General features: G+C 35.2%; 2 protein-coding genes across 2 annotated transcripts; both read left to right on the forward strand.

Annotated features, from left to right (window-relative positions):
- Window positions 1–1,775: 1,775 nt before the first annotated feature.
- On the forward strand, window positions 1,776–5,245 carry LOC132316261 (glycerol kinase-like). Its single transcript, XM_059814772.1, has 4 exons — window positions 1,776–2,059; window positions 2,166–2,387; window positions 3,607–4,573; window positions 4,805–5,245. The coding sequence occupies exons 1-4, from the start codon at window positions 1,926–1,928 to the stop codon at window positions 5,048–5,050; spliced, it is 1,569 nt and encodes a 522-aa protein (XP_059670755.1). The 5' UTR covers window positions 1,776–1,925; the 3' UTR covers window positions 5,051–5,245.
- A 4,578-nt stretch (window positions 5,246–9,823) lies between these two features.
- LOC132316243 (uncharacterized) lies at window positions 9,824–11,110 on the forward strand. Its single transcript, XM_059814752.1, has one exon. The coding sequence runs from the start codon at window positions 9,824–9,826 to the stop codon at window positions 11,108–11,110; it is 1,287 nt and encodes a 428-aa protein (XP_059670735.1).
- The last annotated feature ends 1,116 nt before the right edge of the window (window positions 11,111–12,226 follow it).

Below are 12,226 nucleotides of genomic sequence, written 5' to 3' on the forward strand. Positions count from 1 at the left end.
TAAGATATGTTAGGGATATATGTCACTTTAATCCAAATAGAAATTTACTATGCCAGCCATATAAATCCCAAGTGGCTTTATTCTATTGATATAAGGGCATTACAATCATGTTAAGTCTTAAGTGACTTATTTGTACTAAATCAAACTATATGGGGATTTTATATTACACATGAACTTTTTTTGCACTATACCGATAGTACATGAGTTTTTGTACATTTTACCCTATTGCAAATTGCCACAAAAGTTTCCCACAAAGGTTAAATAAATAAATAAATAAATATATATATATATATATATATATATATATATATATATATATGAGATTGTGATATTCTGAATTCTTAATTACAATTAACAAGGGTGATCTTACCGTTCGAATATATATATATATAAAATTAACAAGGGTGATCCTACCGTTCGAATACATCCTACCGTTCGAATATATATATTCGAACGGTAGGATCACCCTTGTTAATTGTAATTAAGGAATTCCGAATATCACAATCCCTCTTTAACATTTTTATCCTTATTTCTCTCTCTATTTTTTTTTTTTTTTTTTGTCCTTTTCACTCTCTATATATAAATATGTATCCCCGTATACATATTTGTGTTATAAAAATTAGTAACACATCACTGTAATGATTGGAGTGGTGCATATAACTTGAAACATTTAGAAAAACAATTTCCATCTCTAAAAAATGCAAGATTATCGTCCTTATCACTCTCAATTTATTTATTTATTTATTTTTTTGTCCTTATCTCTTTCTATTTGATGTTGAAAGATTGAAAGGTTAGGAATTTTAATAAGGGATCAAATGATTCTAACCTTTCAACATCAAATCCGCCGTAAGCTTGGGGCATCTATGCACAAGAAGAGTGTGGCGATCGAATTCTCAGATTGAGCAAAGCACGACCTTCCACGTGGACATCAATTAAATTTGCATACCGAAAATGACGTCAGAAATAGAAAAATGACAACCCAAAAACCTCGAAGTTCCCGCCGCCCAAAGATCTCGAACTGAATAAAGTGCGTCTCAGCTTCGTTGACTCCGTCGTAAATGGTCCCCACCTAATAAACCCAATTTTAATACAATCACGGGGAACTGCTATTATTAAAATAATTTATATAATTGAAGAAGTAAATTAATGGGTCTTAATTAGCTATTGATTCGATCAAAAGTCATTTAATTTAATTAGATATTGATTAGATCACAGTCCATTTAATTTGGATACTGTTTAAATTTTCTTTGTCACAACACAAGATCTGTGCTGGCATAGTGTGACTGTACAAAAAATATATATATTTAGTAATTTAAATTGGATAAATTTGAAAGAGGAAAATGTATATTTTCATTTTACTAATTTAAATTTGGATAAATTTGCAAAAAGAAAAATGTCTATCCACATGTTTTTGGTAAGTTTAATTTGGATACTTACACAACATATAATAACACCTCCATCATATTAAAAAACAAATAGTAGTTTGAAAACAAATATATACTTTAAATATTTTACACTGATAAATTTATTTGGCATTGGATAAGTTTCACGAGTTATATGGGAATTTATTATTAATTATATATATATATTTTTGTATTCACGTGATGAAAGTCAAATGATGGTTAATATTGGCATGGAAAATTTAATACTAGGTGGTTGAGCGACAATGAAAAGTGTGAATGTAGACCAAATTAAAAAGATCAGCCAAAGAAAATCAACCTTTTTATAGATATAAAATACCTTCCAAAAGAAAAAATATATGGATAAAATATGAACCGGATAAATCCGGTATAAATTACCTAAGAAAGTGTACTATGCCTTCCTAGTTTTCTTCGCATCAAAACTTTCGTAGTATCACTCTCTGTGTACCCATATTCATACTAGGTACTCTGTTTTGCGAGAGAAAAAAATTGAAAAAAACGAGAATGTCAGGAGAGGAAGTGTTTGTTGGGTCAATCGATCAAGGAACCACAAGCACGAGATTCATCATCTACGACAAGAAAGCTAGCCCAATTGGATCTCACCAGGTTGAATTCACTCAGTTCTACCCACAAGCAGGGTAATTATACGCCTACTCTTCTCTCTATCTCTATATATATAATATATATGTATATATTTATATGTATGTATGTATATTGATGAAGCTTGGTGTTTTCTGTTTGTAGATGGGTAGAGCACGATCCGATGGAGATTTTGGAGAGCGTGAGGGTTTGTCTGACCAAGGCTGTTGACAAGGCAACTGCAGATGGCCACAACGTTGACAGTGGATTGAAGGCGATTGGTGTCACCAATCAGAGAGAGACCACTGTCATTTGGAGCAAATCTACAGGCCGTCCTCTCTACAACGCCATTGTTTGGATGGATGTTCGTACCAGTTCTGTTTGCAGGTATTTTTCTCTTCTTTTTTTTTTTTTATAAAAAAAAAAAAAAAAAAGATTATATTTCTTGGATTTTCTAATCTTAAATTGGGTCTTCCTTATTTCGGGGATTTCTGTTGTCTAATTTTAGATTGGGTTTGTCTAATTTTAGATCATCCAATTGTGGAACTTTTCAATAGATTAAGCTGGGGAAATCTAATCAAAACTACATTTTCATTATTTTTTTTGTCCTTGGATGATCTAATTCTAAATTTTGCTCTCTTTATTTTGCGATTTTACTTCATACACAGTCCTGAATTGGCTAATTCTGAACTTTTTAATGGTAAAAAAAAAATTTATGGAACTATTTTTAATTCCTTATAAGTAATTAATCAAAAACTATTCCGTTAGACAATTAGTATTAGTGTAAGTATCACTACTCAAAATTTAATTAGAGGGGAAAATATTTAATATCTTTATTAATACTCCTGTTTGGGATACTATATCTTTATTAATACTCCTGTTTGGGATACTATACTTAGGTCCTCATAGTACATCGTGATGATGTACACCAATGAGGACGAGGACCTAAATATTGGACTATTCCCATTATCCCAAGTTGTTCCATATAAAACACCTTATATGGAGTGAAAATTAAATGGTCAAATTTAAAAAGTTTAAGATACATATTCAACTATAGTAGTCTAGTGGTTTGGTTGCTCCTTATTCCTTATTTGGGGAAATCTAATCAAAACTGCATTTTCATTATTTTTTGTCATTGTTGCATGTAAAACACCTTATATGGAGTGAAAATTAAATTGTCAAATTTAAAAAGTTTAAGATACATATTCAACTGTGAACATTTGGTTGCTCCTCATTCCTTATTTGGGGAAATCTAATCAAAACTGCATTTTCATTATTTTTTGTCCTTGGATGATCTAATTCTAAACTGTGCTCTCTTTTTTTGGCTAATTCTGGACTTTTTAATGGTAACAAAAAATAAATAAATATCCCAAACTTTTTAGTATCGGTAAACTAAGAATATTATAAAAATAATACATTGGATTTTAATTGGGACACTATATTTTGTAATAGGCAAAAACAGAAAGGTGGACATATTTTTGTGGGATGGATGGATTTTTAGAATTATTATTTTTTTAATTTTTTTTTTTTTTGGGGTCTAATTGTTAAATGCGAATTCTTCAGAAGGCCTGCTTAACTTTTGATGCAATGCTCTATTTTATTTTAGGAAATTAGAGAAAGAATTATCGGGCGGACGAACCCATTTTGTTGAGACCTGTGGTTTGCCCATAAGCACTTATTTCAGTGCAATGAAGCTGCTATGGATGTTGGAAAATGTGGATGCTGTTAAAGAAGCTGTGAAAAAAGGGGATGCTCTGTTTGGAACCATAGACACCTGGTTGATTTGGAATTTAACTGGAGGCAAGGATGGCGGTTTACATGTCACTGATGTCTCAAATGCATCACGAACAATGCTGATGAATCTCAAATCACTTGATTGGGATACACCTACATTGGAAACACTAAAAGTTCCTGCTGAAATTCTCCCCAAAATTGTTAGCAACTCTGAGATTATTGGGAAGATAGCCAAGGGATGGCCAATTCCTGGAATTCCAATTGCTGGATGTCTTGGTGATCAGCATGCGGCAATGTTAGGGCAAGCTTGCAAGAAAGGCGAGGCCAAAAGCACTTACGGAACTGGGGCCTTTATACTACTCAACACTGGTACAGAGATAATCAAGTCTACTCATGGTCTATTAAGCACGTTAGCATTTAAGCTTGGTCCCAAAGCTTCGGCTAACTATGCTCTAGAGGGCTCAATTGCTATTGCTGGAGCTGCTGTGCAGTGGCTGAGAGACAGTCTTGGGTTAATTGCTTCTGCAAGTGAGATTGAGAAGTTGGCATCACTGGTTGACTCGACTGGCGGGGTTTATTTTGTGCCAGCATTCAATGGACTGTTTGCTCCATGGTGGCGAGATGATGCCCGTGGAGTTTGTATTGGAATTACAAGGTTTACCAACAAATCTCACATTGCTCGGGCAGTGCTAGAGAGTATGGCGTTTCAGGTGAAAGATGTGTTGGATTCAATGCACAAGGATGCAGGGGAGAAAGGTGAGGTTAAAAATGAGAAGGGCGAGTTCTTGCTTAGGGTGGATGGTGGTGCTGCTATTAACGACCTTCTGATGCAAATTCAGGTCCATCATTCTCTAATTCCTTATATTTTCTCTAATTTCTTTTATTTTCATAATTATTATGTATATGACTAATGTTCATTCATATAACTACCACAACCAATTTGTTGTGTTCATCCTTAACATCCTAAATTAATCGGTCTTGTTACTATTTGCAGTAATATGACTAGTGTTCATTCTAATGTTCTAATGTCGACCACATATGTATATAATCTGTCTTGTTACTATTTGCAGGCGGACTTGTTGGGTAATCCGGTGGTTAGACCAGCTGACATAGAGACAACAGCTCTTGGAGCAGCCTATGCTGCTGGATTGGCGGTTGGGATTTGGAATGAAGAGGAGGTTTTTGCGTCCGAGGAAAAGATGAAGAAAGCTACTCTTTTCCATCCAAAACTAGATGCGGCAATCAGGAAGAAGAAGTGTGATTCTTGGTGCAAAGCTGTTGAAAGAACTTTTGACTTGGCTGATCTATCCCTTTAACTGTTTTAGGCCATGTTCTGTGCTCATCCTTCTAGTTTATTCTCTTTCTTTTTTTCTTTTTCTTTTTTTTTTTTTATATTTTATTTTTCTTGTCATATGCTAATAATATGTATTGTGAATGAAGGACATGCTCAAATGATTATATTGGCAATGGTTTATATCATAATAAATGGCAGTTTCTAGTTCTTGCGACCACAGCTATCGTTCTTCTATTTCACTCCTCACAACTGTTGTATAAAAAATGGTCTATTGATTGGAATGCTCATCAATTTTACTGTAGAGAACTTGGCATACTCTGAATTTGGTATGGTGTTTTCTGGTAGAAGATCATAGATGTGACACGTTTTGAGTTTTAAGTCTCTGGTTGCAGCTCTTCTTTGCAAATCGAGTCGTGCTTCTGCGAATAACCCTTATCTACTTCGTCTGTCATTTCATCTCCTCTCTGTTCTAGATAAATCCTTCAGCAATTCACATTAATTTGATCAATTTCTAGGTTGAGGATTTGAATCTCTAGCATAACTCATGATTTCAAATATAAGGCATATCATTTTAACTCAAACCTAGGTTCCTGAAATATGGTCAATTGTGGCTTTCTCACAATTGCCAAGAGAATATACTTCCAACTTTTGCCCATCAGTAGTATGTGTGTTTAAAAACTTGAGTGTCTGATCTGCACAAGCTTGATGTCTGATCTTCTCAATTAAAATTTAAAACCCAAGAGGCTTCAAAATATTTTGGTGAAAGGCTAGGCCTATGCAAAAATGAATGGGTGTGCCTGGCTACTAATGGCCGTGTGGGCAAGGGGCACCCCAAAAATTCCGTTAATGCAAGGCCAAATCTAAACAGAAAAATAAAGCTCAGCATAATATATTACTCCAATACACTATATATGTTCATATATATATATATGTATTAAGATATGTTTTGCTAATAAAAAATAAGTTCACGGGCATTTAACACCCTTGTAGTATATAGCTCTTGTATCCCCCAATATACGAGTATTTAACACCCTTGTAGTATGCTTATAGGTCATGCAACCCCCAATATGTTTTGAAAACTCCCTAACATTTATTTTAGGAGCGAACAAGGATCTCCTCTCGGTAGTTAATGGAGTAATAAAAAAATTAAAATGCCTATTTAATACACTTAGTTAGTCATGTGGTTAATGGAGTAATAAAAACACTAAAATGCCTATTTAATACACTTAGTTAGTCATGTGGTTTGTTAACTGCACTTTTCTAATTGTTGACTGCCTAGAAGAGTCCTAATTTGGAACATTTTTAAATTTTCAAGGTTGTTATATACCCAAAATAAAAAAGATGAATGTCATTTGCTCAAAAAGTAAACCTTAGGAATGTTTTATATACGTAATCCTAAAAAATACTTTAGAATTAGTAACTTTTAAATTTGGATAAATTCCACTTATCTCCTTAAGGTTTGTAGTATCCCACATAAACCTCTTATACGTTTTATAATCTCACTTACCTTAGGGATGACCATTCAACTAAGTAACTGTAATAGTATTATTTTTTCCACATATCATACAAGGAAGAAGGAAGAATGCAGGACATTTAAATTCAATATTTGTCAATGTTTGTTAAAGAGTATGAATTTTCTATTTTATCCCAAAATGCAAGGACGAATGCAGATAGTTGCTTAGTTAAAATTATTATGTCAAATTAAAGAAAGGAATCTCCAAGAGGGTTTTTATTTATTTATTTATTATTTTTTCTTTATGGTTGATTAGGTATAATTGACTCGAACCTCTAAACCACATGAAAGTCTCTAACAAATCAAACCAGTAAATTAGACCCAAAGTTTCATGGTTTCTTGATACAGAGATTAGCTGTCAAATATTTCATATCTGAACTTCATTAATTGTTCACATTTGCATAGTAACACACCTTATGGTTAGTGTATACTGTTATTAACAATATCTTGATTAGGTGTTTAAATATTTTTGCTGCATTTAAAAACTTCCTAAATGTACTTCTAAAGCTCACAATACAATGGCACAAAAGTCTTGTGATTCTGACATTGAAAGCCGGCCTTCTTGGCTTGGAATTGCAATTAACTGTATGGCTTCTGTTTTTGAATAATAATATTAGTATTATTGATTTGTGGTGAAAAAAGTAATTAAAAAAAAAAAAGAAATTCTATGGAGATTTTTCATCTTCTTCTCAATTTGATTTTAACTCGTGTCCTAGTAAAATTTTCTTGTAGTCCAGGAAGGATGTTTGTGAAGAATAATATTGTCCTGTGAAGAATAATATTGTCCCAGAGCATCCTCAATAATAGGTGTTTGTAAGGACTTTTTTTTCATACAGTGTTCCATACAATTCAAAAGTTAAGAATACAATTGAGAATTTGTTAGGTCCTCAAATTTATTTATTTTTCAATTAGAAAAAGAGTATTGTATTTGCAATTTTTGTTAATTTAGAAATATCTAAAAAGTAGGGCACATCTAATACTTATAAATAAATGGAAGAAATAAATAATTAAGTGGAGTGCATTATTCTTTATTTTCTTAGTTCAAAATACTTATTTTTGATACACAACTAAACATATTTATGAGTTTTTGTTTTCTCAAAACTATTTTGTAGTTTTCCTAACGAAGTGGATTTTCAAATTACAAATATTAAATTATTTTTTGTTTTGATTTTTTGAAAACTATTTTTAAAAATTATTTTGAGAGTTACAAACTAAGCAAGACCCGATTTTTAAATAATTTTTTCATTTTTAATTCTTTGAAAACGAAAATTTGTTCTTAGAAAATTGAACGAAACAAGTTTGTAAATCGTATTTTCTTAAGTACATATTTTCATTTTCTGCTTCATACCTATCTCTCACTACTCACTACTCTCACTATTATGCTTTGTACTTCTCTCTCACATTCTCTTCTATGTTCTCTGCTTATCTGACATAGTCTCTGACACTGAAATTGATAAGCCAACACTATCAAACATTGTGATGGTGCCATTGCCGGTCCACTTAGTATCCGAAATGTGTTCGAGGAGGGGAGAGATTTTTGGGGATGGATTTGAAGGGGTTTGTGTTGAGAGGAGATTGAGAGGTGTGGGATATAGTGCGGGTACGTCTTTAGTTTGTGGGTGTGATTTTGTCCGAATCATTTTGTTACGCATGAGTTCGGGTCATATTTAGAGTTCTGTGTTTTTGTTTGTGTTCGCGCGGTTTTTGTTCCCTACGCCGGTCGATGGACTCTTCGCGGGCGTGCCAGAGTATTTGTACAAAATACCCAAAATATGTAATTGAACACCAGCCTATCCCTTTTTCCGATGGCTGACTCTCAGGCGATTGTGTGGGAGAGAGACTAGTAAGAACTCCCAGCAAGGTTCTTTTATGCCTTGTTTGTAGCAAGGACTTTTTAGAGTGTCTAAAGAAATGCAACGGCTGATGAATGTTTGAATGGATGGAATGGCCGAGTGAAGACAGGCGGCAAGAACTTAATCGATCGCCGGCCGAACGTGATGGCGAGAACTTAATCAATCGCCATCAGCCAAACACAATGGCAAGAATTTAATCGATCGCCACTGAAACGTGATAGCAAGAATTTAATTAATTGCCATCAGCCAAGTAATGACAAGAATTTAATCAATTGTCACTACGATTCAATGGCAAGAATTTAATCAATTGCCATTGAATTGAAAGCCTAACTAAAATTGCGTAATTAAAATTGGCATAATTGAAATTGAAAGAAAGTAAATGGCTGAATCGAAATAGTTGACGAGGATCTAATCAATTGCCATTAAATTGAAATAAAGAAATTGATAGGAAAATGACGTAGAGTCAATTGAAAACATTTTTAGTTGAAATGCATGTTTTGTAGTGGTGCTGGACGAATTGGAAATGGAATACAATACTTCTATTTATAGAAGTTCTATCTCAACTTATTTTCCTAATTACTTGCTATAAAATCTCTTTGCTCCTTGATTTTCTTCACTTTATTACTCAAACTAAACCACGTTCCAGTAGTCTTTTGTGTTTCTTCTCTTCTTGCTTCAATAGGAAAGTCCTTGCTGAAATCTCTCCTTGATCCAGTCAAATGCAAGTTGCCGAGAAATATGCTGAAAAGTTGCTGGATAGTTGCTAACTTTTAGCAACTCCTTTCCTTAAGTTAGGCTGAAACCTTCCCTTAAATGGCTGGAAGACCATTCATAACTTTTGCCCAAATTATCCCTCACGTGACGGCCTCTCTTTTGAATTCCTTATTCCTTTGCAACGAAATTCCTATTTCATAGGAATCTCATTCCAACTAAATCTCTTCTATCCAAACTGAAATAATATATTTGAATTAACTCAAATATTAATTACCAAATTTCAGCAACAACCTTATTGGATAAGGTGGCTAAATAACAAGATTTTCTCCTCTTGTTTCTCAATTGGCCGACTTTTCTTGAAACCATACTAAACAAGTGTCGGCCTATCGCTGGTCCACGTCACCACTGAGGTGGCTGCCAAGTTTTGGTGCCAACAAATGCCCCCTGAATTTCAAATGCTTTTATCACTTATGATATGAAGCGTTTGGAATTTGAATCGGCCTAAAATTGTAATTCAAATTTTGGTAATAAATTCTTTTTCCAACTACTTGCTTTAATGGTTATCTTTCCCAATTAAAGCAGTGACTACACTAATCCGCTATTACATCCAGCAAGTATTTAGCTTGATGCCCTCTAATCCCTAAAATCATTCTTCTTCCATTAAACTTTCTATCTCTGAAATTCTGTCTCGGCAAAATCGTTCCTGACGTCTTCTATGGCTCCTAAGAAAACTAAATCAACTGATTCCACCTCTATCCCTCAACCTTCCGATCCTTCAACTCATGGCAACATCATAGAAAAATCCCTAAAAACTCTATCTCCTTACAAATACTGTCTCAATACCCTTATCGATCTTCGTACTGACTTCAAAGGCTTAGGTCCTGCTTTCCTTGATGAAGCTCCTTCATCAATCTCACCTTTCTATCCTTCGGCCGACATTCTTCCATTCCTTCAAACCTTCCCTCCTAATAAAAATGACAGTTTGCCACACTTTCATTTTAGAACATGGCATAGTCCAAATGATGCTTGGATCAATTGGGTCGACCGGGTTGGAGCTGTGAAGGGAGAAGTATGGAAGGATTGTGGCATATATGATGCCATTCAGCTAAGTAAAACTAACATCGCCCAAGACAGAGCCTTGATGATAGCAGCCATGTTTAATTGGTCGACCACCACCAACTCCTTACACTTGAAGTGTGGCATGATGGCTCCAACCATTCAAGACGTGTGCTATCTAACCGGCCTCAAACCCTTTGGGATTGATGTAAGTACCTTATTGGTAGAAGAGGATTCTCCTTTCATCTTCCCTTCAAAGCAAACTGGAACCAAGTCATCTGAATCCTCTTATGGCAAGTACTTAACTTCCACCATGGATCCTCGCGTCCCTGTGAATGATGCTGAACATATTGCCTTCTTGTTGGCCTGGCTGAACAAGTTTCTTTTATGTGTACCGGCCTTTCAAGTCACAAAGGATTTCATTCATGTGGCCGTTGCCCTTTCAAGAGGTAAACACCTTGCTCTTGCTCCCTTGGTGCTTTCTCATTTATATAGAGGGATTTATGACTTGCTTATCTCCAACTTCGGACGCTGTGGCGGTCCCCTCTGGTATTTTCAAATTTGGCTTCAAGTGTACTTTCCTGAGCTCGGACCTGTGGTGAGGCCTTCGGCCAATGACCCATTACTTTCTGTAAGTTACGCATCGGCCGTACCTAAATCCCATTCGTTTGGAGATTGCTTCAATTTCTTTTACTCTGGTTGTGAACAGAGGACTATCAGCCAATTCCTTCCATTTTCTCATTACTCACAAGCACCTCGATGGCTGACTCCTCCTCAAGGAGTGTCTACCAAAAAATTAGCTGATAAGCATTCGGCTATGTGGGCTAGTTTCTTACTTTCAAGAGACCTTCACTTCAACACTGGCCCTCTAGGCACAGTAAACTCAAAAGTTGGAATTGAGTTCTACAATCCAAACCAACTTGCTAGGCAATTTGGTCTGACTTAAATGATCCCCATGCCCCCTTATTTCTCTTTTAACAAAAACTTCCATAGGCGTGTGGTATTTCCAGATGACTCCTATGTAAAGAACGTGTCCTCCCGGTTCTCAAATCTGCAAGCCGGATTCCAATTCCAACCCTTCATCAAGAACCCAGCCTCAGATTCTAGTTTTGATCAATGGTGGTCTTCTTACATTACTTCTACAAGGACGGCTGATAGCCAGTCACTTGTTGTTAAAATATTGGAATCTTTCAAGTTCATATCTGTGGCCTTTGAAGAGGCATTCGTAATTTCCTGGGCCGTTACCCCAAAGAAGATGCCTCAAAAAGATCCTCCCAAAGGTAAAAAAACAAACGGTCAAGAAACTCCCTTTCTCTCAGCCAGCAGATGCTCCAACAAGGACCAATAAAGAGATAAAAGCTAAGGCCAAAGCCACTGCCAGCCTTCTCAAAGGTACGATTTTCCTTTACTTGCATATATATGTTTTAAAAAAAACTTTTAATTGAATTTCTCTTACCCCCCCCCCCCCCCCTTTTTTTTTTTTTGCAGATTCAGACAGTGGAACTTTATCAGCCTCGCCTAATCCAGAAAACGTTGAGCCCCAAGATGATGAAATTTCCTCCAGCCAACCTCCTCAGCCTTCAATAACTGAATCAGCCATCATCCCTGATGTTCCTCCAATTCCTCCAAAGGTAAAAGTTTTTATCTATTAACATACGAAGATAATCATATCGGCCCAATTGTTAAAATACTTGGCCAATATTGATTTCTAATTCTCGGCCACAACTATTATTGGCCGAGACAAACTTTAATAAAGCTTCCATCTCCAGGGAAAAAGAAAGAAATCAACTGCTCATGGCACTTTAAAAAAGACAAGATTGAGCAAACGTAAGAAATATGAAGTAGAAGAAAATCTAGAAAGCCCTCATCCTACAGAAGACGTGGCCGATGATCCCGTAATTAATGTGGCTGACAATCCTTCTGATCATTCCTCAGATGAAAAAGAGGTAAAGATAACTGTACTTGAAATTTCCAAACTTTCCAATTAATATGGTCCTTAATTTCTTCTCTTTTGCAGCAATCTCCTCTTCTTGACTTGGTCTATAGCCCAGTTAGAAATTTC

Source organism: Cornus florida, unplaced genomic scaffold, assembly GCF_030987335.1.
Source record: "Cornus florida cultivar Cherokee Brave unplaced genomic scaffold, ASM3098733v1 CherokeeBrave_3.0.0_Hap2_Chr07, whole genome shotgun sequence".
NCBI classification, from domain to species: domain Eukaryota; kingdom Viridiplantae; phylum Streptophyta; class Magnoliopsida; order Cornales; family Cornaceae; genus Cornus; species Cornus florida.